At 43.0% G+C, this 27,655-nt stretch overlaps 1 protein-coding gene across 2 annotated transcripts in view; it reads left to right on the top strand.

The window, feature by feature from the left end:
* LRRC49 (leucine rich repeat containing 49) overlaps positions 1 to 27,655 on the top strand; it is a 296,862-nt gene that overhangs the window by 85,888 nt on the left and 183,319 nt on the right. For both annotated transcript variants that reach the window (XM_077263871.1, XM_077263870.1), the window contains exons 6-8: positions 3,109 to 3,312; positions 6,297 to 6,363; positions 11,228 to 11,371. In XM_077263871.1, coding sequence (XP_077119986.1) covers positions 3,109 to 3,312; positions 6,297 to 6,363; positions 11,228 to 11,371 — 415 coding nt within the window. The remainder of the gene's footprint in view (positions 1 to 3,108; positions 3,313 to 6,296; positions 6,364 to 11,227; positions 11,372 to 27,655) is intronic.

Raw genomic sequence — 27,655 nt, 5'->3', positions numbered from 1 at the left:
CTGTATGTATGTTATATGTTGTATGTTCTGTCATACGTTATACGTTGTATGTTCTGTCATATGTTGTATGTACTGTCATATGTTGTATGTACTGTTGTATGTTGTATGTTCTGTCATATGTTGTATGTACTGTCATATGTTGTATGTTCTGTCATATGTTGTATGTTGTATGTACTGTTATATGTTATACGTTGTATGTTCTGTCATATGTTGTATGTACTGTTGTATGTTGTATGTTCTGTCATATGTTGTATCTTGTATGTACTGTCATATGTTGTTTGTTCTGTCATATGTTGTATGTTCTGTCATATGTTTTATGTACTGTCATATGTTATATGTTCGTGTTTTTTTTTTTTTTACACTCAACAAATTAGCCGGATGATGGGACTACTACTGTGCCATCATTGGCTAATGTGTCAATCACTGTCACTGTAGCAGGCATAGCCCGATGGGACTTGTTTTCCCATCGTATGATGCCTGCACGCGCACACACCCCCAAGGGCCCGCCGCAGACCCCCGACAGCCCGGCACAGACCCCTCACAGCCCAGCGCAGACCCCCGACAGCCCGGCACAGACCCCCCACAGCCCGGCACAGACCCCTCACAGCCCGGCGCAGACCCCCGACAGCCCGGCGCAGACCCCCGACAGCCCGGCGCAGACCCCCGACAGCCCGGCGCAGACCCCCAGCAGCCCGGCGCAGACCCCCGACAGATCGGCACAGACCCCCAGCAGCCCCGCACAGACGCCCGACAGCCCTGCGATCCCCGCAGACCCTCACGATCACCGCAGACACACACAAACACCCGCACACAGACACGCACATCTTCCCCGCACACACACAGTCTTCGCCCACACACACAGTCTCTGCTCACACACTCTTCCCCCCCTCCCGATCTGCAGCGTTTCTCACAGCAAAACCGCAGACTTTTTTTACATCTGCGGTTTTCCTGCGGATGTGCCCGACTCAATGCAAGTCAATGGGTGCAGAAATGCTGCAGATCCGCACAACTAAATGACATTCTCCTTCTTTTAACCCGCAGCGTTTTCAGTGCAGAGTTTTCTGCACCATTAGCACAGCATTTTTTTTTTCCATTGATTTACATTGTACTGTAAATCACTTGCGGATCTGCAGCGTTTCTGCATGGCAAAAAATGCTGCTGATCCGCAGGAAATCCGCAACGTGTGCACATAGCCTTAAAGGGGCCCACTGAGACTCTATCACCCGGGGCCCACGAATACCTGGAGACAGCCCTGGGTACAGCTTTGTGAAATTTGGCTAATACAGGAGAGCGGTTTTCAATCATTTTCAGGTTTAATATAAGCTACATACTCTGAATAATATCTATTCAGCTGATCTATGCTTATGTTTTGTTATCTAATATTACAGGCAAGGTTTTACTACCAGGAATTGGTTGCTTTTATTTGTGAAACATCTCTGCAGCATGTGTATGACATTTATTACATCTCATCAGTTTTCCAGATGCAAAAATCTGCTGTTGATCTTACCTGTGCAAAGCTGCCAGTGAAATCCACAGCAAGTCAGACACAGGTGAATTTACCTAAATACACACAGGGCAGAATTTCTAATGCAAGTTTTTTGCCGGAAATTACGGTAGCTGGAAGTCCTTTGCAAATTAAGCTGCACTGAATGATTATTGTGAATGAGTATTCCTAAAGGGGCTGTCCTCTACACACTTCTCATTCCCCATGTTTCCCCCCACGTTCCGGCCGTTGAGAAGGGGTTGTCTGAGTAGTGGGACAACCTCGTTAAGAAAACTCGTTTACAATAATCATTCCGTGTAAATGCAGCTAATTTGCTGACAAATGTGCTGCTAAAAATTGTATTAGAAATTCTGCCCTGTGTGTATTTAGCTTTAAGGTGAAGTCACATGGGTCTGATTTGCTGTGGATTTTACCAGCCGATCTGTACAGGTAAGATCAGCAGCAGATTTTGGTGTCTGGCAATCACATGAAGTTTAACAAATGTCATACACATACTATTGACATGTTCTACCAAGGAAAACAAACGGTTTCTGGTAGGAAAGTTTTGCCACTAGGTAGAATGGTGGACAATCCCTTTAACGCTCATTTCATGATCTTTTGTAAGAATCTCTTATCGGCTAGAGCTTTCTGTATTTATCTTCTTTTTTTTTTTTTTGCTTTTGTGTCATTTCCTCTTTTTGGATGAATGAGCTTTTAATGAGCTCTGTGCTTGGTTGTCTATTCAAGCTCCTCTTGGCCAAGGTTGTCTGGGGGTGGTGGGTATTGGGGAACTCTGGATCTATCTTCTAATGATAATGATTGGTGGTACACCCATCTTGCCATTGGGTGACACATTTTTCAAAGGGAAACCTTTTTATATGAATTTTACTATTGATAGTTACTAGTGATGAGCGAACGTACTTGAATAAGGTGTTATCTGCACGTGCTCGTGTATTGAGTGTCTTTAGTGTGCTTAAAAAATATGTTTGAGTCCCTGCAGCTGCATTTCTCATGGCTGTTAGGCCGGGATCACAAATGCGAGAAATACGGCCGAGTCTCGCATGTTAATACCCGGCATTGCCGCCGTCACTCAGGAGCGGAGCGTGCGGCTGCATGTATTGGTATGTGCCACATGCTCCACTCCTGAGTGACGGCAGCAATACCGGGTATTAACATGCGAGACTCGGCCATATTTCTCGTCCGCAACACATGCAAGGACAGTCTGTTTGTTAGGGAATCCCTTACATGTGTTGCCGCTGTCTAACAGCCGTGAGACATGCAGCCGCGGGGACTCGTATATATTATTCGAGCACACCGAAGACACTCTGCATCCGATCATGTTCGCTCATCACTAATAGTTATTAATTGCAATGGGTAATATCCTTGACAAATCTGGATGAGCTGAAAAGATGAGCCAGTACATGTATAGTTTTGCAAAACTGCATAAACAAAATCCACAACAAAAAGTGAAGCACTGTATAAACTTGGCCTAAAGTTGGCGTATTAGTGAGATCCATAAAGAGCAATGGAGTGGCATTGTTTGTATTAATAGTAAAAGTTTAATTTTTATTTTTTTAAGACCATTATCTCTATTTTCTTGCTATTTTTATGTATTTTTTTTAAAGGCAAAACTTCACAGTGTTCCCTATAATAGAAGGTGAAGAGCAGCTCCGGCTGTTATATCTACAGCATAACTCTATTACAAGAATGCAGAATCTTTCAAGCCTTCAACGTTTAATATTCCTAGATCTGTACGATAACCAGATGGCAGAAATAAGCGGCCTTTCCTCTCTGAGATCTTTACGTGTGCTAATGCTTGGGAAAAACAGGTATGTGCTTCCAATAATTCAATCCTACAGATCAGGAGAGCGACCATTGCTTTTATATGTACCGTACTTTGACTACAAGGAATTGCATTACTTAAACTATTACATGCATGGTTTTTCCGACTGTAGACATTTATAGTATGTCTGTGCTCTGTTTTCCTTATTATTATTATTATTATTATTATTATTATTATTATTATTATACATACATGCAGTCATTACTATGGGGAGCCATCTGCAGCTGGATGTAGGCAGCTGCTATAAGCCTGGTTGGGAGAAGGACTGTCCATATGGTCAGCGCAAGGACGTACTTTGTCAGACATCTTTGTGTTTGTACTAGCCTTTTTAAAAACATAGGGGAGTGATTTATCAAGGCTTTTTCCTCAGATTTCTGGCAAAAAAGGCTTTGGAAGCTTACAATTTTTGTGTGTCACGACAAAACATTCTCAGAATCCCTTCAATATGTTGAAGCAGAATTATAACATTTTGCTTGAGGAGTTAAAAAAAATAAATGGTTAATCTGTAGCTTAATAGCATTCTGACACCATGTTGCGTCGGCACTGAGAGCCCCGCTGCCAGGAGGAAGTGTTCTTTATTCCTCCTGACAGGCTGATGTTTTCAGTCACAGGGGTGGTACCGGCACGGTTTCAGGCACTGCTCTGTGTATAGAGAGTGGTGGGTGTGACTGACGGACAGCAGGCTCCATATAAAAGCTGGGTGTCAGTCAGTGTCGGGGGCTCTTGGTGCAGGTGCCGCACGGTGTCCGAATGCTATTCACCTGCAGATTAACCTCATACAGTTGTGTGAAAAATTGTTTGCCCCCTTCCTGATTTCTTATTCTTTTGAATGTTTGTCACACATATAGGTTTCAGATCACCAAACAAATTTAAATATTAGACAAAGATAAAACAAGTAACACAAAATGCAGTTTTTAAATGAAGGTCTTTATTATTAAGGGAAAAAGATATACAAACCTACAGGGCTCTGTGTAAAAAAGTAATTTCCTTCTAAACCCAATAACTGGTTGGGCCACCCTTAGAAGAAACAACTGCAATGAAGCGTTTGCGATAACTGACAATGAGTATTGTACAACGCTCTGGAGGAATTTTGTCACACTCATCTTTTGCATAATTGTCGTAATTCAGCCACATTGGAACATTTCCAAGCATGAACCGAACCACCTTTTTAAGGTCATGCCACAGAATCTCAATCTGATTAAGGTCAGGACTGACTAGTCCACATCATCGGAACTTAAAGCAAACCTGTAATCAGGATTTTGTTAACTAAACTACAGACAGTGTCAGGTTGGCGCTGTTATACTGATTAAAATGATACCTGGGGTGAAGAAATCCGTCTTGTGGTTGTTTAATCTTTGTTTGCAGTTTTGAATTAATGAGATGCTCGTTCTCTGGGGCGGCCTGTGGACAGAGCCTTTTTTTCGTGCTCTGGTCTCATCATCATCATTCTGGCTTAAATGACAGTTCACTGCCTCCTATTTTAAATACTGCACTTGCATAATTCATAGTGTGGTCTTTAAAAGAAAAAAAAAATGATCTTCAGAAAAATGACAGCGGCGAATGCGCAGTAGCATCTGTCGCTTGCCAATATATGCTACTGCGCATGCTCCGCTAACATTTTTGCTGGAGCAAATGTTATTTTTTGCTCCAACTAAATGGCGGCGCTAGCACAGTATCATCTATTGGCAAGTGAAGCTCTCAATCTGTGCAAGTGCCGCCCACCAGTGTTATGACTTCTGAGCCTGGCACCCAATCAGCGCTGGTGTCACTGTCGCTACCTTAGGACAAATTGACCATCAAGAGGAAGCGAGACAGCAGCCGCATCCCTGACTTCTTAATGTTCTATTTGTCCTAAGAGCTGATTGGACGCAGGGCTCACATGTCATGACAACCACACGAGAGCCCCGGGAACATGAGTGCCGACCCCGCTCGTACGATGCCAGTACGGGAGGCGAGTAAAACCTTTTTTATTTTATCGGGGCCAAGCATGGGATATTGGATATGGTTGTCCAAGTAGTGGTCAACTTCTTTAAGATAAAAGGCAGACAAAAATAAACAGTACTTTTGTGCAAAATTCAGGGAGCAGCGGACACCACTATGAAGAATTTTGCACTAAGAAAGGCAATGGATACCGCGAGACAAAATTTGTAACGTGTCTTATAAGAGAAATCGGCTTCTTTGTCCTCCAGGACTGATTATTATTCATTTTCAAAATGCTCAATTCCTGAGTAAAATCTGTATTCAGAGAGATTGTTACATTACTGAGATAATAAATTGCAGTTGGTGCTCATAAGATTCAATAGAGAGGGGCGGAGCTAGAGGCAGAACTCCTCCTCTTCATAGAATCTTATGACCACCAACTGCCATTTACCATCTCAGTAATGTAACAATCTCTCTGAATACAGATTTTACAGGAATTGAGCATTTTGAAAATGAATAATCAGTCCTGGAGGACAAAGAAGCGGATTTCTCTTACGAAAATGGGCAACTTTGTTTTATGTGTACTATTGATTTGCAAACTAACATTTAAAAGGAAGGTTACTCTTTAAATTCATGTATTAATATAACATTTGGGGCTAAAAATCATTATTGCAATTGGTTTTCACTAAAACACTTACACCATTTTGCTTTCACAGGCTTTGTTTTCCTGCAAATTGAACTTTTGATATAGTCTGTGGGCATAAATCTTCTGACAGCAGCTCCGAAAGACTGATGAGTTACAAACTCCTTGTCAGACTAAACTGCAAAAACGATTTTTGGCCCCAGTTATATGAATCGAAGTTAGAAGAAAATACAGCTCCGATATTAGCCCCAGAATATTGGTGATGAACCCTGCACAGGTCTGCAGACTGTAATACATGGAAACGTGTATATTAATACCGGCTACTCTTCTTAAAATGTGAAAAATGTAGGACCAAACGAGTTCATATGAAAAATATTTAATCATTTTCTTGTTTTGCTCTCTCATAGAATACAGAAAATCTCAAACCTGGAAAACCTTAAAAGTCTTGATGTTTTAGATCTACATGGTAATCAGGTAATTGTCCCAAATATCTATATACATGGACATAAGAAGTGTCTGAGATACATTGTAGTGTTACTGACAATCTATATAATATGCATAGACCTAAGTGTTATGAATAGTAGAATATCCATCACTAGTGCAAAATTGGTTTGCACATGTTTAAAGGCAATCTGTAAGCAACATTTCACCCCCTGCCAAACTATTTATATGCACATGTAACTCTTTCAAAGACAAGTCCAGCAATACCTTTACATTGAGATGGCTGAAGAGCTATATGTAGATCTGATGCCTCTGTCACTCCAGCTCTATTGCTCGCCCACGGTCGCCTCTTCCTGCTTGTCTAATGGCTCCTTTGCCTTCAGTTAGTCAGTATAGAGGCTGTCAGTCAAGCAGTAAGAGGCGGCGCTAGACTGGAAATAAAACTGGGGTGGCAGAGGCTTCAGATCTACCATAAACCTTCAACCTCATTTGCATATTAATTCAAATGCTGATTTCTCACTAATGGAGGGACAGACTGTATAGGTAAAGGTATTGCTGGGCTTGTCTGTTAAAGATCTACATACTCATATAAGTAGTTTGCGGGGGTGAATTCCTGCTGATAGATTACCTTTAAAGGGAACATTGAGTCAAAATTGATTTCTATTCTGTCATAGACTCTTTATGAGGACTGATTGTGTGTGATCTCGGACAACTCTGATTTCCAGAGCGAAACATTTTGTGTATGTATTTGTCACTGTTCAGAGATTGTTACCTGCAACCTACATTAATTTGAATACGTTTGTTTGTCTGGATCCCAAAATAGCAGACATGATAGCCTGAGTGAGGAGGATGGGGAGGAGGAAATCCTCGTGTATGCCGCTTCTTCACAGGAATGGTGCTTCAGTGGGAATGCATGGAAGAAAAAAATGCCTTAAAGAGTTAGTCCTGTCGTAAGCTACAAGTCTACAGTCATTTTATATCGTCACATCGCACGCACTGCTCGTTGTTAGGATTCTCCGGCGCCGGGAGAGAGCGGTCATGTGGCCGCAATAAAGCGATATGCATACTCCCGGCCACTAGATCGGCACAGCCTAGCTCATTGCAAATGTAATGAGTGAGTCCGGAAACCGTCTAGTCGGAATGTGGCTCAGAGTATGCATACCGCATGCTTGCCCGCTCCCGGCAACGGAGAATCCTCAGCGCTACAGTGCGCATGATGTGAGGACTCATAAGTCTGTAGTCACATACAGTGACTGGACATCCCCTTTAAGTTACTTCCTTCCAAAACCTCTAGATACTTCTATTGGACCTTCACTAGAGGAGCAAGTTTAGTACATAGACCAGACTATTCCTAATTTGTCACCCAGCTAGTCTTGAGACAGGCCGTTTTTAGTTCTGCCAAAGGTAACGCCACATTAAAATATAGCAAAGTTTACTGTGGCCCTATAGAGGAACTCTGCAATGGCAATTGATTTTTCAGTTTCTGCCATTGTACTCCACTCATGTTCCGAATATTAATGCATCTCGGGTATCTAACCACCACCACAATACCATTACCATTACCACAACATTGCTATGGCTATGGTTTTCTGTGAAAAGGAAATCCACAATTATATCTTATTAAGAAAAATTAAAACTAAATATATATATATATATATATATATATATATATATATATATATATATATATATATATATACGGTATATATATATATATATATATATATATATATATATATATATATATACATATATATATTACATATATGAGAAAATGTAATAGACAGATTATAAACTAGGAAAAATCAAGAAGTACAAAATGTTCACCAAAATAATGTACAATGAATCAAAATAGATGTGATAGGAAGTGGTGACAATAAAATATGTTTTCAACTTGCCCTTATTCTGTATATTCTTGCACAAGGGTCTCTCCCACACTATCGCACGTAGCTTCAAGCACCCCCTCTATCCGGCAGTATCATCCTGTGTCCAGTTTAGCACTTCATTAACCTCTCCAACCCCAAGGCCAGTATATCCGCATCCAGATCTGCTCTTCTGTGAGGACTGCTCACCAAAGTCACCATCAGGAGACCTGCTCTTCATTGCTATTCGCTAGAGGTGGTGCTAATGCACTGAGGAGTCAGACAGCCACGAGCCTCACGTCATAGGCCCTCGAGCCAGATCCCTTATTTACGGCATAAAGTGAGGTTAATGATCAGGATTATGGATGCAGTAATGAAGGATTAATTGAACAATAAGGCCATGTTATTGTAGTGTTCCCATGTCAGCTGTGTTAACAGTCCAGTCAAACTGTATGTGGTTTCCTGTGAAATCATGCCCACTGATTATTTAAAGGGGTATTCCCATCTCCAAGATCCTATCCCAATATGTAGTAGGTGTAATAATGATACTATTAGCAAGTACCTCCAGTTAGGTATGTAGTACAATTTTTCTGATTCACTATGTCTTTCTTTCCCCATGTGCAGGGCATTACAAGACTCTTAGGTATTCATGGTTACGACCACTAGCAACTAGCTAACTAACTGTCACTATATCAGTGGTCGTAACCATACCTAAGGTCCTGCAATGCCTTCATGTGTGGGAAGAGGCATAGAGAATCAGAAGAACTATACTATGAGAGCTCTGATTCTGAGGGCCAGGGGATTGTAATTCTGCAGGATTGAAAAGAGCAGCTTGTCAGGAGTGGAGGGGGAGGGAGGGGAGCAGCTGACTGCAATATGGAAATCAATGGGCTGGAGAGAGCTGACTGGTATGTTAGGAGTTGACTCCTGTTTTGTAATGTAACTACTGCGCACTCTTGGACAGGGTCTGAACAGTCATTAATGGCTGAGTTCCATGAAAAACTGCTGTACACTAGGATACTTCACACTAGACTTTGGAAATCAAGGTACCAGAGTCTGGAGGAAGAGTAGAGAGGCACACAATCCAAGCTGCTTGAGGTCTAGTGTGAAGTTTCCACAATCAGTGATGGTTTGGGGAGCCATGTCATCTGCTGGTGTAGGTCCACTGTGTTTTATCAAGCCCAAAGTCTACCAGGAAACTTTAGAGCACTTCAAGCTTCCTTCTGCCGACAAGCTTTTTGGAGATGGAAATGTCATTCTCCAGCAGGACTTGGCACCTGTCCACACTGCCAAAAGTACCAATACCTGGTTTACAAACAACAGTATCAATGTGCTTGATTGGCCAGCCAACTCACCTGACCTTAACACCATAGAGAATCTATGGGGTATTGTCAAGAGGAAGATGAGACACAAGACCCAACAATGCAGATGAGCTGAAGGCTGCTATCAAAGCAACCTGGGCTTCCATAACACCTCAGCAGTGCCGCAGGCTGATTGCCTCCATGCCATGCCGCATTAATGCAGTAATTGATGTAAAAGGAGTCCAGACCAAGTATTGAGTGCATTTACTGAACATACATTTCAGTAAGCCAACATTTCGGATTTTAAAATCATTTTTCAAGCGGGTGTTAAAAAGTATTCTAATTAACTGAGATAATGACTTTTTGGTTTTCATTGGCTGTAAGCTATAATCATCAACATTAAGGCTATGTGCACACGTTCAGGATTTCTTGCAGAAATTTCCTGAGCAAAACCGGACATTTTCTGCAAGAAATCTGCATGCGTTTTTCTCGCAGTTTTTATGCGTTTTTGACTTGTTTTTTGTGCTTTTTTGATGCTTTTTTGTGCGTTTTTTTCGTGTTTTTTTCCGTAGCTTCCCAATGCATTAAATAGCAGGAAAAACGCCAAAAATCCGCAAAGTTAATGAACATGATGCGTTTTTTACCGTGATGCTTTTTTTTTGCGGAAAAAAACACATCATGTGCACAAAAATTGCGGAATGCATTCTAAATGATGGGATGCATAATGTATGCGTTTTTTTTATAGCGTTTTTATAGCAAAAAACGCGAAAAAAACGCGAAAAATCCGCAACGTGTGCACACAGCCGAACAGATATAAACACTTGAAATACATCACTCTCATTGTAATGACTCTATCTAATATATGAGTTTCACTTTTTGTATTGGCGAACTGAAATCAATTAACGTTTTGATATTCTAATTTTGGGAGATGCACCTGTATATGTTGCCACCTAATGTTTCAGAGTATGGAAATTGTGCTGGAGAGACCTTGGTGATGGAAGAAGCGGAAAAGAAGACTTTACACAGACTAGAGATTACTTGTAGGGAGGTATCGGGGTTTGTCTGGAGGGGGAGCTTGTGGAATGTATTTTATGTCGGTTACAGTTTTTCAGTATGTGTCCACTAGTCAATTAAAGGGGCTGTTTTTTATTATAAAAATGGCATACAGCACTGCTTGTTTTTTTTTTGTTTTTTTTAAACCAAATGCAGCTGATGTGCCATTTATCCGTGCAACGGGACAACACCTTTGAGAGGAAAGGCGAGAGGCATGCTGGTAGGGAATTTAGACTGTGAGCCCCAATGGGGACAGTGATGTCTGTATAGCGCTGAGGAGTATGTAGGCGCTATGTAAGCATGCATAATAAATGTCATCTAGGAACAGCAAACCTTTGAGACAGGAAAGTATGGACTGTGAGTTGAGGTTCCGGTAGGGAGGGTTGAGTGGCCTGGAGAAATGGCGTTTCATAGTCTCCCTTGAAAGCAGTAACCTTTACTTACTCGGTCCACTGTGCGGAGATGAGGATTGTCTGCTTCTCGTTACCTTTTGATGCAAGTGATGAATGAGGGGCTCACCTCTATTAACTCCGAATTCTCTAATAGGGTATTTGATAATGAGTTTTGTAAAATGGGTGACCTGTTTAGCCAGTAATGTGTACATGATCACACAAGGGCATTACTGATATCTTATGTCTCATTACTTTGCACTGATTTGCTTAATGTTCTGTTTTCTTCCAGATATCTAAAATAGAGAATATTGGTCACCTGGGAGAATTACGAGTGTTGAACCTTGCTCGAAATCAGATAAGCCAAGTGGAAAACCTCAATGGTCTAGACTCGCTGACGGAGCTGAACCTGAGGCATAACAACATCAGCGCCGTGGTGAGAAGTATATGTAGTAATGTATAGTACATGGCACTGCCTGCATAATCCGGTGCAGGTGATCACATGCACCAGTGAATTAGGGGCACACATATTATACTATCTTTTAGGTGCCCAGTAGCCAATCGCAGTGTCCAGATTAATTGATTTTTTTTCTTTAATCACCAGACAGGTCCACTCTGCCTGGGGCCTTTTGTATGCTTTTTGTTACACTATATTTTGATGTGTATTGTATTGATGGTCCGTATGCTTCTGGGTGGGATTTACATTTTTAGTAGCTTCCCTGTTTGCATGTATGAAATCCATTCCCCTTTTTGCAGACTGCTCTCATTTACATGCCTCTTCCTCAACCATAAAATAAAAGTAACAATAACCGAATTTCAAGTCCCTTTTTTCTCTCAGTGTGGACCACTGGCTGATATGTGCTATATGGAGGGGGGATCCAGATAAGGGACAGAGCGTCTCTCCAGATTGCCGAGCTGGTAAAAATTGTACAACTTTTTTTTGCAAGAACATCACCACACTGTCTGCAGTTTCGATTTGCCACTCGGCCACTTTTATTTAAATGGACCATAGCTGTAATAGCGGATGCAGCCAATAGACAGGTGCGGTGCTCTTTTAGGAAGATCGCGGCCATGTCTTTCTTACTCTGGATAACCTATTTAGGGGTTTTATATGCCAAAGCAACCGGATTTGAGGATTTTTGATACTGGATTGACCTTTAAATCCTGGAATGACACATGTCTTTGTATTGTCCTTACAGTCACATAAATGTATTATCTATGCACAAGTAGAACAGGAGGATGAGGTTAGTATAAAACTATGAGCATTGGTTAGGTATAGGATAGGTATAGGTACAGTAGCGTTTCTTTCTTTACCTTCCAATTGGGCCTCCTGAATGCATGGGGCCTGGCAACATCAATAACCCTTAAATTAGATATATTCGCATCAAATGTACAGAGTGATCTCACTTTTATAGGCAACCCAAAGTCTGCCAGTGCCACAATAATGGATTCTAGCCGTGTGTCGGGACTGATCAATGTATTCTCCTGTGTCTGACACCTAGATGGCGGAATATCTCGTATTGAGGTCAGTAGGAGGTTCTCTCCATGTGATGGTGGAATGATCACTCTTATATCTGCAGCATCAACCCTCCAGCTCTTTTGATTAATGACATACCGTAAATATTATATATGTCTCTACAATTTATTAGAAACTGCAAACTCATGTGGCATATTAATTATTTACTATGATAAAGTATTGACACCGGAAAATAAAATCCCATTTATAAACCTTTTAGAGAGAATGTCATCTTAGTTTCTTTGCCTTATTACTCTAATATGAAGGTCTTGTGATGCTTGTAACTGCTAGACATGTCATTACCAGCCAGCGACAGTCTCTCCTCTACGGCTCTATGATCTTGGGGCAAAAATAACTACTAGATTGGATTTTACCTGTCCTGTTCTATCCTTATAGTCAGTGGCCTGGATCCAGCCTACCTTGGAGGTTTACGACTAGCGACCATTTTCATTCTTGGTCTAAATGTTATTTTAAAGTCGATGTTTAGTTGTATAGTGTGCTGTTTTTTATATATTTATGGTTTTACAAAATGTAAAATGCTGTGGTATGTGTTATGGCTTTATACGTAAAAGTTTACATTATAATTGATAGCATAAAGAATGTATACATAGATTATGAACTGAGGTTATTAGACTTGATCTAGTTTTATATAGTACAATGCTGCAACTTGGATTACTGAGTAATAAATTGATTAGATAGGAGAAACCACATATACTTTAGACATGTATGTAGAGGCATCACTAGGGGTTCAGCTCAGGTGGGGGGGGAAAGTAAAACATCTGATGGGCCCCGAACCAGGTAAACATGATTACAACTATGGTGGCAAAGCCTAATTGTGGGTATAGGGGAACCTAGCAGATGACAAAGCTGTTATTGAAAATAAATCTCTATACCCAGACTGATATTACTGACACGTGGTGACCATATAGTGGTAGATACCAGTCCTGCAGAATATGCAAGAGGTCACAGCACAGTTATAATATATAGTGACTTACAGCTGACGTTCTTCCTTTTATGGAATAATTCACTTTTCCCGTCTTTTCCATCTTGCCCTAACCGACATGATAACTTCTCCAGCCAGGACTCGTCCGCACCAATTGCAACAAAGACATAATTGACTTCTCACAATTCCAACACCGTCAACATTTATTCCCACAAAAACACCATAAGAGTAAAGACCTCCACTATTGTAAACAAAAAAACACCAGTATACAGGCAGAGATGCTTACCTGTCCAAGGCCTCCAACAATTGCACTAACCAAGGTACAGCGGACCCAAGTTAAGATGGCAAATACACAGGTGCAATATTTGCCATCTTAACTTGGGTCCGCTGCACCTTGGTTAGTGCAATTGTTGGAGGCCTTGAACAGGTAAGCATCTCTGCCTGTGTACTGGTGTTTTTTTGTTTAGAATAGTGGAGGTCTTTCCTCTTATGGTGTTTTTTTAGATTAGGACTGCCAATATGTAAGGACCCTTGACGCGGGTTGGCAGCTTAAATATTGGGGCCATAATATCGACCAGTACCTTGCATACATTGTTATGTTTTTGGTGCACTATATATTTTTCCAGGGTGCGGCTGGGCCCTAGATGGCTCTGTAAACTGTGGCCTCTGTTCACACAGGATGCATTATGGTGAGCCCGCTACATGGCGTCATTAACCCCTTAATCCCGTATGACGTACTATCCCGTCAAGGTGACCTGGGACTTAATTCCCGGTGACGGGATAGTACGTCATACGCGATCGGCCGCGCTCACGGGGGGAGCGCGGCCGATCGCGGCCTGGTGTCAGCTGCCTATCGCAGCTGACATCCGGCACTATGTGCCAGGAGCGGTCACGGACCGCCCCCGGCACATTAACCCCCGGCACACCGCGATCAAACATGATCACAGTGTACCGGCGGTATAGGGAAGCATCGCGCAGGGAGGGGGCTCCCTGCGGGCTTCCCTGAGACCCCCGGAGCAACGCGATGTGATCGCGTTGCTCCGAGGGTCTCCTACCTCCTTCCTCCCTGCAGGTCCCGGATCCAAGATGGCCGCGGCATCCGGGTCCTGCAGGGAAGGAGGTGGCTTACCGAGTGTCTGCTCAGAGCAGACGCTGGTAAGCCTGCACTGATGTAAGTGAGATCGGTGATCTGACAGAGTGCTGTGCACACTATCAGATCATCGATCTGTGATGTCCCCCCCTGGGACAAAGTAAAAAAGTAAAAAAAAAAATTTTCCACATGTGTAAAAAAAAAATAAAAAAATTCCTAAATAAATAATAATAAAAGAATATATATTATTCCCATAAATACATTTCTTTATCTAAATAAAAAAAACAAAACAATAAAAGTACACATATTTAGTATCGCCGCGTCCGTAACGACCCAACCTATAAAACTGCCCCCTAGTTAACCCCTTCAGTAAACACCGTAAGAAAAAAAAAAAAAAAACGAGGCAAAAAACAACGCTTTATTACCATACCGCCGAACAAAAAGTGGAATAACACGTGATCAAAAAGACTGATATAAATAACCATGGTACCGCTGAAAACGTCATCTTGTCCCGCAAAACACAAGCCGCCATACAGCATCATCAGCAAAAAAATAAAAAAGTTATAGTCCTGAGAATAAAGCGATACCAAAATAATTATTTTTTCTATAAAATAGTTTTTATCGTATAAAAGCGCCAAAACATAAAAAAATGATATAAATGAGGTATCACTGTAATCGTACTGACCCGACGAATAAAACTGCTTCATCCATTTTACCAAACACGGAATGGTATAAACGCCTCTCCCAAAAGAAATTCATGAATAGCAGGTTTTTGGTCATTCTGCCTCACAAAAATCGGAATAAAAAGTGATCAAAAACGGTCACGTGTCCGAAAATGTTACCAATAAAAACGTCAACTCGTCCCGCAAAAAACAAGACCTCACATGACTCTGTGGAGCAAAATGTGGAAAAATTATAGGTCTCAAAATGTGGAGACGCAAAAACTTTTTTGCTATAAAAAGCGTCGCTGGTTTCACACTTGCGTTTTTGTCTGCAGCGTTTTTTGCACAAAAAAAGCATGCGTTTTTTCCCTATATTTAACATTGAAAACGCATGCGTTTTTTTGTACGCATTTGGTCGCGTTTTCAAACGCATGCGTTCATTTTCAGAAATACAACCTGCAGTATTTTCTTGCGTTTTTAAGCACATGCGTTTGCGTTAAAAACGCATGCGTTTTTATCGAAAAAAAACAGAAAACACACTGAAAAGCCACCCACCACCATCAAGGTGATAAAGGGATCCAAACCCTAACCCTAACTCTACCCCTAACCTCACCCCTAACCGTTTAATGAACATTTTCTGACAGTCATAGTGCCACGTATTTCAGTGCCACGTATTTCAGTGCCACGTATTTCAGTGCCACGTATTTCAGTGCCACGTATTTCAGTGCCACGTATCACGTATTTCAGTGCCACGTGTTTCAGTGCACGTATTTCAGTGCCACGTATCACGTATTTCAGTGCCACGTATCACGTATTTCAGTACCACATATTTAAGTGCCACGTATTTCAGTTGCGCGTATTTCAGTTGCACGTATTTCAGTGCCACGTATTTCAGTGCCACGTATTTCAGTGCCACGTATCACGTATTTCAGTGCCACGTGTTTCAGTGCCACGTATTTCAGTGCCACGTATAACGTATTTCAGTGCCACGTATGACGTATTTCAGTGCCACGTATTTCAGTGCCACGTATTTCAGTGCCACGTATTTCAGTGCCACGTATTTAAGTCACGTTTAGGGTTAGGGGTAGGGTTAGGGCTAGGGTTGGAGGTAAAGTTAGGGTTATTTTTGGGGCTAAAGTTAGGGTTGGGGCTAAATTTAGGGTTAGGGTTTGGATTACATTTACGGTTTGGATTAGGGTTGGGATTAGAATTATGGGTGTGTCAGGGCTAGGGGTGTGGTTAGGGTTACCGTTGGGATTAGGGTTAGGGGTGTGTTTGGATTAGGGTTTCAGGTAGAATTGGGGAGTTTCCACTGTCCAGGCACATCAGGGGCTCTCCAAACGCGACATGGCGTCCAATCTCAATTCCAGCCAATTCTGCGTTGAAAAAGTAAAACAGTGCTCCTTCCCTTCCGAGCCCTCCCGTGCGCCCAAAAAGGGGTTTACCCCAACATATGGGTTATCAGCGTACTCGGGACAATTTGAACAACAACTTCTGGGGTCCAAGTTCTCTTGTTATCCTTGGGAAAATAAAAATTTGGGGGGCTAAAAATCATTTTTGTGGGAAAAAAAAGATGTTTTATTTTCACGGCTCTGCGTTATAAACTGTAGTGAAACACTCGGGGGTTCAAAGTTCTCACAACACATCTAGATAAGTTCCTTGGGAGGTCTAGTTTCCAATATGGGGTCACTTGTGGGGGGTTTGTACTGTTTGGGTACATCAGGGGCTCTGCAAATGCAATGTGACGCCTGCAGACCAATCCATTTAAGGCTGCATTCCAAATGGCGCTCCTTCTCTTCCGAGCTCTGTCATGCGCCCAAACAATGGTTCCCCCCCACATATGGGGTATCAGCGTACTCAGGACAAATTGGAAAACAAATTTTGGGGTCCAATTTATTCTGTTACCCTTGTAAAAATACAAAGCTGGGGGCTAAAAAATCATTTTTGAGAAAAAAAAAAAAATTATTTTCACGGCTCTGCGTTATAATCTGTAGTGAAACACTTGGGGGTTCAAAGCTCTCAAAACACATCTAGATAAGTTCCTTAGGGGGTCTACTTTCCAAAATGGTGTCACTTGTGGGGGGGTTTCAATGTTTAGGCACATCAGGGGCTCTCCAAACGCAACATGGCGTCCCATCTCAATTCCAGTCAATTTTGCATTGAAAAGTCAAATGGTGCTCCTTCCCTTCCAAGCTCTGCCATGCACCCAAACAATGGTTTACACCCACATATGGGGTATCAGCGTACTCAGGACAAATTGCACAACATTTTTTGCGGTCCAATTTCTTCTCTTACCCTTGGGAAAATAAAAAATTGGGGGCGAAAAGATCATTTTTGTGAAAAAATATGATTTTTTATTTGTACGGCTCTGCATTATAAACTTCTGTGAAGCACTTGGTGGGTCAAAGTGCTCACCACACATCTAGATAAGTTCCTTAGGGGGTCTACTTTCCAAAATGGGGTCACTTGTAGGGAGTTTCAATGTTTAGGCACATCAGGGGCTCTCCAAACGCAACATGGCGTCCCATCTCAATTCCAGTCAATTTTGCATTGAAAAGTCAAATGGCGCTTCTTCCCTTCCAAGCTCTGCCATGCGCCCAAACAATGGTTTACACCCACATATGGGGTATCAGCGTACTCAGGACAAATTGTACAACAACTTTGGGGGTCCATTTTCTCCTGTTACCCTTGGTAAAATAAAACAAATTGGAGCTGAAATAAATTTTGTGTGAAAAAAAGTTAAATGTTCATTTTTATTTAAACATTCCAAAAATTCATGTGAAACACCTGAAGGGTTAATAAACTTCTTGAATGTGGTTTTGAGCACCTTGAGGGGTGCAGTTTTTAGAATGGTGTCACACTTGGGTATTTTCTATCATATAGACCCCTCAAAATGACTTCAAATGAGATGTGGTCTCTAAAAAAAAATGGTGTTGTAAAAATGAGAAATTTCTGGTCAAATTTTAACCCTTATAACTCCCTAACAAAAAAAATTTTGGTTCCAAAATTGTGCTGATGTAAAGTAGACATGTGGGAAATGTTACTTATTAAGTATTTTGCGTGACATATGTCTGTGATTTAAGGGCATAAAAATTCAAAGTTGGAAAATTGCGAAATTTTCAAAATTTTCACCAAATTTCCATTTTTTTCACAAATAAACGCAAGTTATATAGAATAAATTTTACCACTAACATGAAGTACAATATGTCACGAGAAAACAATGTCAGAATCGCCAAGATCCGTCAAAGCGTTCCAGAGTTATAGCCTCATAAAGGGACAGTGGTCAGAATTGTAAAAATTGGCCCGGTCATTAACGTGCAAACCACCCTCGGGGCTTAAGGGGTTAATAGGCTTGGAGCCATATACTTTGCATTCCTGTGTGAACACGCCACATACAGACTATTTGTTTGCACAGGTGCACCAAGCGGCCAATTCCTGATTGTAGGGTGGCTGCATTATCGGTATTATTGCACCTGTGTATTTGCCTTCTTAACTTGGGTCCGCTGCACCTTGGTTAGTGCAATTGTTGGAGGCCTTGAACAGGTAAGCATCTCTGCCTGTATACTGGTGTTTTTTTAACATTTATTCCCAACCTAAATAAAGTCCTCATCCTGCTGATACCACAATACTGAGCTGGTGCCGTATGTGTGCCTATTACTGCACCTGCTGTGTGGCACATAAACCGCGCTCCATGTGTTGCCCCACATAATAATGACCACCACTGTACACCTTACAAAGTAATAATGCGTCCTTTGTGCCCTCTAGATGGTACAATTAGAAAATATGAATGCCCTGTACATGTGCCCTCCACATTTTCTTTCTAGAAAGTAATAATATCCCATGTGCAACTTTGATGGTCATTATACTCTTGAGTACCTCTGTAACAATAATGCTTAAAGTGCCCACTTAACATTTAATAATATTCCCTGAGTTTCTCCATGCATAGTTCCCCTACACATAGTATAATGCACCAACAGCTCCTCTATACACAGTATGATGGGGTCCACAGTTCCCTATACACAGTATGATGTTTCCACAGCTACCCTATACACATCATTATGGCCCCACTACTCCCCTATACACAGGATCATGCTGAAAGAGTTCCACTGTACACAGCATAATGGGGTCCACAGTTCCCTATAAACAGTATGATGATTCCACAACTACCCTATACACATCATTATGACCCCACTACTCCCCTATACACAGTATCATGCTGAAAGAGCTCCACTATACGCAGTATAATGGGCCAACAGCTCCCCTATACACAGTATGGTGGTTCCACAACTCTGCTATACATAGTATGTCCCCAGTTGCCTATGCATAGAATGATGTCCCCACTGTTCCCCAAAACACAGTATAATGTCCTCACACTTTGTGATGGCCCCCAAACTGTATAATGGCCCCCCACAGTGTATAATGTCCACTACTTAACCAAAAAATGCCCTCCTGGCCAGCAGAGGGCTTACCTCTATGCCATAACATGTAACCCTATAAACAATATGCTAGGTTGCAGGGTGGAAGGAACACTTATGAATAACAAAAGAGCAACCAAGCAAAAGAGGTACCAGAACTGAAGTAATTTTATTAAAGTGTCAAATACACAAAAAAGCAATAATCAAACATAGACAAAAACAGTGGAGGAGGAAAAGAAAACATGCCAACAAATACCAACAGCCAACAAGATGTTAATAGGTGGCTGGGAAAGGACACAGCAAGTCCAGATAACCTGGGCACAACCCTACCGGAAAACGCCCAAGAATATAATGGTGACAATAAAGGTAAATACTGAATTTGCACACTGAGCAAAAGAAAATGCCCAGAAAAAGACAAGGTGATAATAGTATCAACGCACGCTAAGGAGCACCTCCAAAAGGATAGAGTAAATGCTAAGATAGCAAATAAATCCAAGGAGCAACTCCAGCAAATCAAGTGCCATTAAAGCCTGTGCAAACTCAGAATAGGGCATACAGGTATGTCCGGTGCCTGACCACCAGTCCTAGGCATAAAATGTATATGCTGGACAAATAGCCGATATATTACCTTGGGACATGGCGGGCACCAGGCTCCGGCGTGGTGTGGACAGGAGAGGGCCTCGACGTACGTTTCGCCGAGCAGGCTTCGTCAGGAGGCATGGCTAAATGTTGGAAGGGTTGAGCAATATATGTGGGTAAGTATTGATGTAATGGCCAATCGGCGCGCATCCATCATGATGCGGAAGCACCCGGCCAGCGGATGCAGCGGCGCACCACGGGGTATGGGCGGGAGGACAGAACGTCATCTCCGCCCATCCCCGCGGCAACGTCGCAAACATCCGGCAAAGCCGGGCGCACCGCAGCGCATGCGTGGGGCGCGCACAGGCCTGGAGAGTAAGCAATAATAGATAAAATGGGACCCAATGAACAAAACACAGCGTGCGCCTGTGATGGTGTGGAAGTCCCCGGACGGTGCGTGCGCGTGCGCAGCACGGAGCTCGGGCGGACGTCATATCCGCCCGTCTCCCCGGCAACGCCGCAAACACCCAGACCGAGCGGGCAGACACCGCACCAACACAGGACCAACACCAGGAGGACGACCGCCGCAACGGAACTGTGGAGGGATGGGACTGCACTACCCGGTAATGTCAGGTCATAAAGTGCTCCAAGGTGGACCGACGTATTGTTCCCAAATGGGGAACTCCTAAATGAGGCACATTACAGGATAATTAGATTGCTATAGATTAGAGGGAAAGCACAGCAAAGCAAGTTGGTACATTAAGACAGCATATAAAAAAAGGGGGCATACAAAGGTATGAATGTGCGCCTAAAATGCTACAATTAGTGGCCACCCATATAAGGTAACAGCTACCCAGAAAAATTTTTTTAAATTTTTTTGTGTACATAAACCCATACTAAATGGGGACAAATGCCATAATTTAAACACATTTACACAAAAATCTGAAAAAAATATGCAAAAATATCGATGTTAAAAATGGGGCAGAATGCTGCTATAAAATAAATAGCACATATAGCATCACGGAAGCAGCAGTATCAGAAAGTCAACAGTCCATCCTAAGAAAGAATAAAGAAGATTATAAACTGGAAAAACTCCACAAGGGAATGTTGACAGGCCGTAGTCCAATAGTTGATAACATTTTCACAGATCCAATAGACGCGGCAGTGGTCCATATAGTAAAGTCCATCATAGGATCCCACAAGCAGGAACATGACACGAATGGAAGAACAATTGAAAACCTACATGGAGATAAAAACACATACTGAATAAATGATAAAAAGTTACTATACAAAAAATGGCTCAAACACCAGAGCCATAGATAACATAACAACCCAACACGAAAAATTAAAAACAATCTGGATTCATAAAAAAGACCTGAAACTGATGGCCTCATTGAGGCCTGTAGGTGAAAGTGTGTTCAAGTTAACCATCCAACGTGTCTCTTTTTGGAGGAGTTTTTGCTTCAAGTTACCACCGCGGATCCCCATATAGACATGGTCAATACCGCGGAAACTTAGGCCCTTAGGGTTACTATTATGGACATCAAAGAAATGTCTCGGGATGGATTTTAACTGAAGAGGCTCGGAACAAGTGGCAGAGCTTTTGATGTCCCTAATATGCTCCTGCACGCGAACCTTAAATGCCCTCGTCGTCATACCAATGTAGATGCGATCGCAGGGGCATTTAGCATAGTAAACGATCGCCTCTGTATTGCAAGTGATATGGTGCACGATCTTATACGTAGTATCGCCAGAGGAATTGGTGAATTCCTTAGTTTTCAAAATATATTTACAGGCAGAGCAACTGCCACACGGAAAACATCCCCAGGGGGGACCCTTGGAACTGACACCAAATTGGCCAAAGGGGGTACTCCTGGGAGGGACATAATGACTCCTGCAGAGAGTGTCGCGTAACGTGCGTGCTCTTCGCCACGTAATTAGTGGATATGGAGTCAATTGTCCAGACAGATCCCTATCCGTCAGGAGGACCGGCCAATGTTTCCTAAAGATTTCATTAATTTTTGACCAATTCGAATTAAATTGGGTAATAAAACGTGGTGCTGAGGCATTGTTGTCCGAAGACCTCCTGGGTTGTCCAGCCAGAAGCGAGGGTCTGTCTGAATGGAGGGCACGCGAGTACCCTCGCTGGATATCACTCCGTTTGTAACCCCTATCCCTGAACCGGCGTGTCAGTTCCCCCGCCTGCCTAAGAAAAGCACCCTCACTGGAACAGATTCTGCGGGCGCGCAGAAACTGACCAATGGGTATGGAACTTTTAAGTTTAGGCGGGTGGGACGAGGAAAAATGCAGGAGTGCATTGGTGGCCGTGCTCTTGCGGAAGACATCTGTGGCTACCGAGCCATCAGACTGCCTGGAAATAGCCAAATCCAAAAAATCAATGGAAGTTTGGCTATACTTCCAGGTCAGCCTGATGTTGAATGCGTTAATATTGAGGTGGTTCAGAAAGGTGTCCAATTGCGACGTGGAGCCCTGCCAAATAAAGAAAATATCGTCGATATACCGTAGCCACGAGATGACGGAGCTGTGACCAGGTGTGTCAAGGACCACATCCCTCTCCCACAGCCCCAGGAACAAATTAGCATACGAGGGCGCACAAGACGCCCCCATAGCAGTGCCCTGGAGCTGTAGGAAGGGGCGGTCCTTGAACACAAAGAAATTATGAGTCAAAATGAACTCCAAAAGTTCCAAGATGAAATTAATAAGTTCCGGTCCAAGATTGGTCATATCTAAAAAGAATTTTGCAGCCCGCATCCCGTGGCCATGGCCTATCGACGTGTACAGGGACTCCACGTCGCAAGTGACCAGCCACATGTCGTCCTCAAGAGCAAGGCCATCCAGCCTCCTCAGCACATCAGTAGTATCCTTCACAAATGAAGGAAGGGTCTCCACACATTTCTTTAAATAAAAATCAATGAATTGGCATGAAGGCTCACAAAGACCCCCCCATACCCGAGACAATAGGTCTGCCTGGTGGGCATGAGGGGTCCTTGTGAACCTTGGGCAGCAAATAAAAAGTGGGAACAACGGGAAATTCAGGGAAAAGGGCATCACTCATTTTATGAGTGATGGCTGAGCATTTCACACCCGCATCAAGAAGAGATTTAAGACTCTGTTGGAAGCCCGGTAAAGGTATATACTCAAGCTTTTTATAATGGTCAGGTCTCAAAAGCTGTCGAAAAGCCTCGGCCTCATAGAGTGTAACCGGCCAAATCACAACATTGCCGCCCTTGTCCGCCTGCTTAATCACAACATCTTTCATGTCACTTAACTCCTTGACAGCCTTTCTCAAAAGGGGAGATAGGTTGTCATGACCAAGATCAGTATTCAGTTGGTCAAATTCTTTCCCCACCAGCTTAACGAAGATTTCTACTGGAGGGCAGGCAGACAAGGGCGGAAAGGTCAAAGATCGCCGATAAAGATGTGCGGGAACAGAGGGGGAGGCAGTACAGGCATTCTCCGCCTCTAAGGCCTCCAGGTCACTCAGGACCTGAAGGTCAGTAGGAGACAGCGAAGGATCTGTTTTGGAGGCGAAATGTTTTTTAAAAATTAACTTTCTCGCAAAAAGTTGTAGGTCTTTAATCAGGGTAAACCTATCGGAGCCCTCCACCGGTGAGAAGGAGAGACCCCTAGACAACACCTCTAGTTGTGATGTACTCAAAATGTGTTGTGATAAGTTAATTACCTTTAAAACCTCCTGGCCTTCTTGTCTCTCATATTGTAATGGTGTTTTTTCTTTTTGATAGTAGGAGTGGGCGGTTGCAGAGGACGAGGTGCTTCCCCCAACCCGCCATCTTTGTCTAAAAAAGAGTCTCCACATGCTCCCTCAGAGGTGGTAGATAAGCTAGAGATGGAATACGACCTGGGATGTTTTTTGGGGAATTTCTGATGCCACCGATATACACGGTTATTTTGGTAATCTTCCAGATCCCGTAAATATTTATTCGTTTTAATGCTCTGTATTTCCACCTCCCACTTGGAAAGTTCCTCCTCGAGGGTCAAATCAAATTTTTTACAATCCTCGTTGGAGATAGCACCCTGAATCTGTTCCCGTGTGATCTCAATTTCCTTCTCAAGGTTTTCAAGAGACCTCTTATCCGCTCCCACCAAAAGTTCCAGAAGGGTCCTTGAACACTTGGTGAGGGTTTCCTCCCACCTGGCCGTGAAGGTGGAATCCTCCACGCCCAAGGTAGGAAAGATTTGAACACGTAAACCTCTGGGGACAATATCTTTCTGTAAATAGTGCTCTAAGGCCGCCTTATTCCACCACACTTTAGTTCTCTTTTTCAAGAGACCTCTAATTTTCAGTTTCAGGTCTTTAATATCATGTGTATCCTTATCAATTGGCCGTTTCTCACCGAACACCGTCCCGAGTTGTGTAACCCAGGATTTGTCACGCTTCTTATAGTCCATAAAACCTGTAAGAGGATCTGTAGATACAAGAAAATTAAGCAAAACACCTTAACCAAAAAATGCCCTCCTGGCCAGCAGAGGGCTTACCTCTATGCCATAACATGTAACCCTATAAACAATATGCTAGGTTGCAGGGTGGAAGGAACACTTATGAATAACAAAAGAGCAACCAAGCAGGTCGTATTCCATCTCTAGCTTATCTACCACCTCTGAGGGAGCATGTGGAGACTCTTTTTTAGACAAAGATGGCGGGTTGGGGGAAGCACCTCGTCCTCTGCAACCGCCCACTCCTACTATCAAAAAGAAAAAACACCATTACAATATGAGAGACAAGAAGGCCAGGAGGTTTTAAAGGTAATTAACTTATCACAACACATTTTGAGTACATCACAACTAGAGGTGTTGTCTAGGGGTCTCTCCTTCTCACCGGTGGAGGGCTCCGATAGGTTTACCCTGATTAAAGACCTACAACTTTTTGCGAGAAAGTTAATTTTTAAAAAACATTTCGCCTCCAAAACAGATCCTTCGCTGTCTCCTACTGACCTTCAGGTCCTGAGTGACCTGGAGGCCTTAGAGGCGGAGAATGCCTGTACTGCCTCCCCCTCTGTTCCCGCACATCTTTATCGGCGATCTTTGACCTTTCCGCCCTTGTCTGCCTGCCCTCCAGTAGAAATCTTCGTTAAGCTGGTGGGGAAAGAATTTGACCAACTGAATACTGATCTTGGTCATGACAACCTATCTCCCCTTTTGAGAAAGGCTGTCAAGGAGTTAAGTGACATGAAAGATGTTGTGATTAAGCAGGCGGACAAGGGCGGCAATGTTGTGATTTGGCCGGTTACACTCTATGAGGCCGAGGCTTTTCGACAGCTTTTGAGACCTGACCATTATAAAAAGCTTGAGTATATACCTTTACCGGGCTTCCAACAGAGTCTTAAATCTCTTCTTGATGCGGGTGTGAAATGCTCAGCCATCACTCATAAAATGAGTGATGCCCTTTTCCCTGAATTTCCCGTTGTTCCCACTTTTTATTTGCTGCCCAAGGTTCACAAGGACCCCTCATGCCCACCAGGCAGACCTATTGTCTCGGGTATGGGGGGCCTTTGTGAGCCTTCATGCCAATTCATTGATTTTTATTTAAAGAAATGTGTGGAGACCCTTCCTTCATTTGTGAAGGATACTACTGATGTGCTGAGGAGGCTGGATGGCCTTGCTCTTGAGGACGACATGTGGCTGGTCACTTGCGACGTGGAGTCCCTGTACACGTCGATAGGCCATGGCCACGGGATGCGGGCTGCAAAATTCTTTTTAGATATGACCAATCTTGGACCGGAACTTATTAATTTCATCTTGGAACTTTTGGAGTTCATTTTGACTCATAATTTCTTTGTGTTCAAGGACCGCCCCTTCCTACAGCTCCAGGGCACTGCTATGGGGGCGTCTTGTGCGCCCTCGTATGCTAATTTGTTCCTGGGGCTGTGGGAGAGGGATGTGGTCCTTGACACACCTGGTCACAGCTCCGTCATCTCATGGCTACGGTATATCGACGATATTTTCTTTATTTGGCAGGGCTCCACGTCGCAATTGGACACCTTTCTGAACCACCTCAATATTAACGCATTCAACATCAGGCTGACCTGGAAGTATAGCCAAACTTCCATTGATTTTTTGGATTTGGCTATTTCCAGGCAGTCTGATGGCCCGGTAGCCACAGATGTCTTCCGCAAGAGCACGGCCACCAATGCACTCCTGCATTTTTCCTCGTCCCACCCGCCTAAACTTAAAAGCTCCATACCCATTGGTCAGTTTCTGCGCGCCCGCAGAATCTGTTCCAGTGAGGGTGCTTTTCTTAGGCAGGCGGGGGAACTGACACGCCGGTTCAGGGATAGGGGTTACAAACGGAGTGATATCCAGCGAGGGTACTCGCGTACCCTCCATTCAGACAGACCCTCGCTTCTGGCTGGACAACCCAGGAGGTCTTCGGACAACAATGCCTCAGCACCACGTTTTATTACCCAATTTAATTCGAATTGGTCAAAAATTAATGAAATCTTTAGGAAACATTGGCCGGTCCTCCTGACGGATAGGGATCTGTCTGGACAATTGACTCCATATCCACTAATTACGTGGCGAAGAGCACGCACGTTACGCGACACTCTCTGCAGGAGTCATTATGTCCCTCCCAGGAGTACCCCCTTTGGCCAATTTGGTGTCAGTTCCAAGGGTCCCCCCTGGGGATGTTTTCCGTGTGGCAGTTGCTCTGCCTGTAAATATATTTTGAAAACTAAGGAATTCACCAATTCCTCTGGCGATACTACGTATAAGATCGTGCACCATATCACTTGCAATACAGAGGCGATCGTTTACTATGCTAAATGCCCCTGCGATCGCATCTACATTGGTATGACGACGAGGGCATTTAAGGTTCGCGTGCAGGAGCATATTAGGGACATCAAAAGCTCTGCCACTTGTTCCGAGCCTCTTCAGTTAAAATCCATCCCGAGACATTTCTTTGATGTCCATAATAGTAACCCTAAGGGCCTAAGTTTCCGCGGTATTGACCATGTCTATATGGGGATCCGCGGTGGTAACTTGAAGCAAAAACTCCTCCAAAAAGAGACACGTTGGATGGTTAACTTGAACACACTTTGACCTACAGGCCTCAATGAGGCCATCAGTTTCAGGTCTTTTTTATGAATCCAGATTGTTTTTAATTTTTCGTGTTGGGTTGTTATGTTATCTATGGCTCTGGTGTTTGAGCCATTTTTTGTATAGTAACTTTTTATCATTTATTCAGTTTGTGTTTTTATCTCCATGTAGGTTTTCAATTGTTCTTCCATTCGTGTCATGTTCCTGCTTGTGGGATCCTATGATGGACTTTACTATATGGACCACTGCCGCGTCTATTGGATCTGTGAAAATGTTATCAACTATTGGACTACGGCCTGTCAACATTCCCTTGTGGAGTTTTTCCAGTTTATAATCTTCTTTATTCTTTCTTAGGATGGACTGTTGACTTTCTGATACTGCTGCTTCCGTGATGCTATATGTGCTATTTATTTTATAGCAGCATTCTGCCCCATTTTT

The sequence above is a fragment of the Ranitomeya variabilis genome, chromosome 5, assembly GCF_051348905.1.
Source record: "Ranitomeya variabilis isolate aRanVar5 chromosome 5, aRanVar5.hap1, whole genome shotgun sequence".
In the NCBI taxonomy this organism is placed as follows: domain Eukaryota; kingdom Metazoa; phylum Chordata; class Amphibia; order Anura; family Dendrobatidae; genus Ranitomeya; species Ranitomeya variabilis.
Note: the sequence above shows the minus strand (reverse complement) of the source record. Positions and strands in the feature narration are given on the sequence as shown.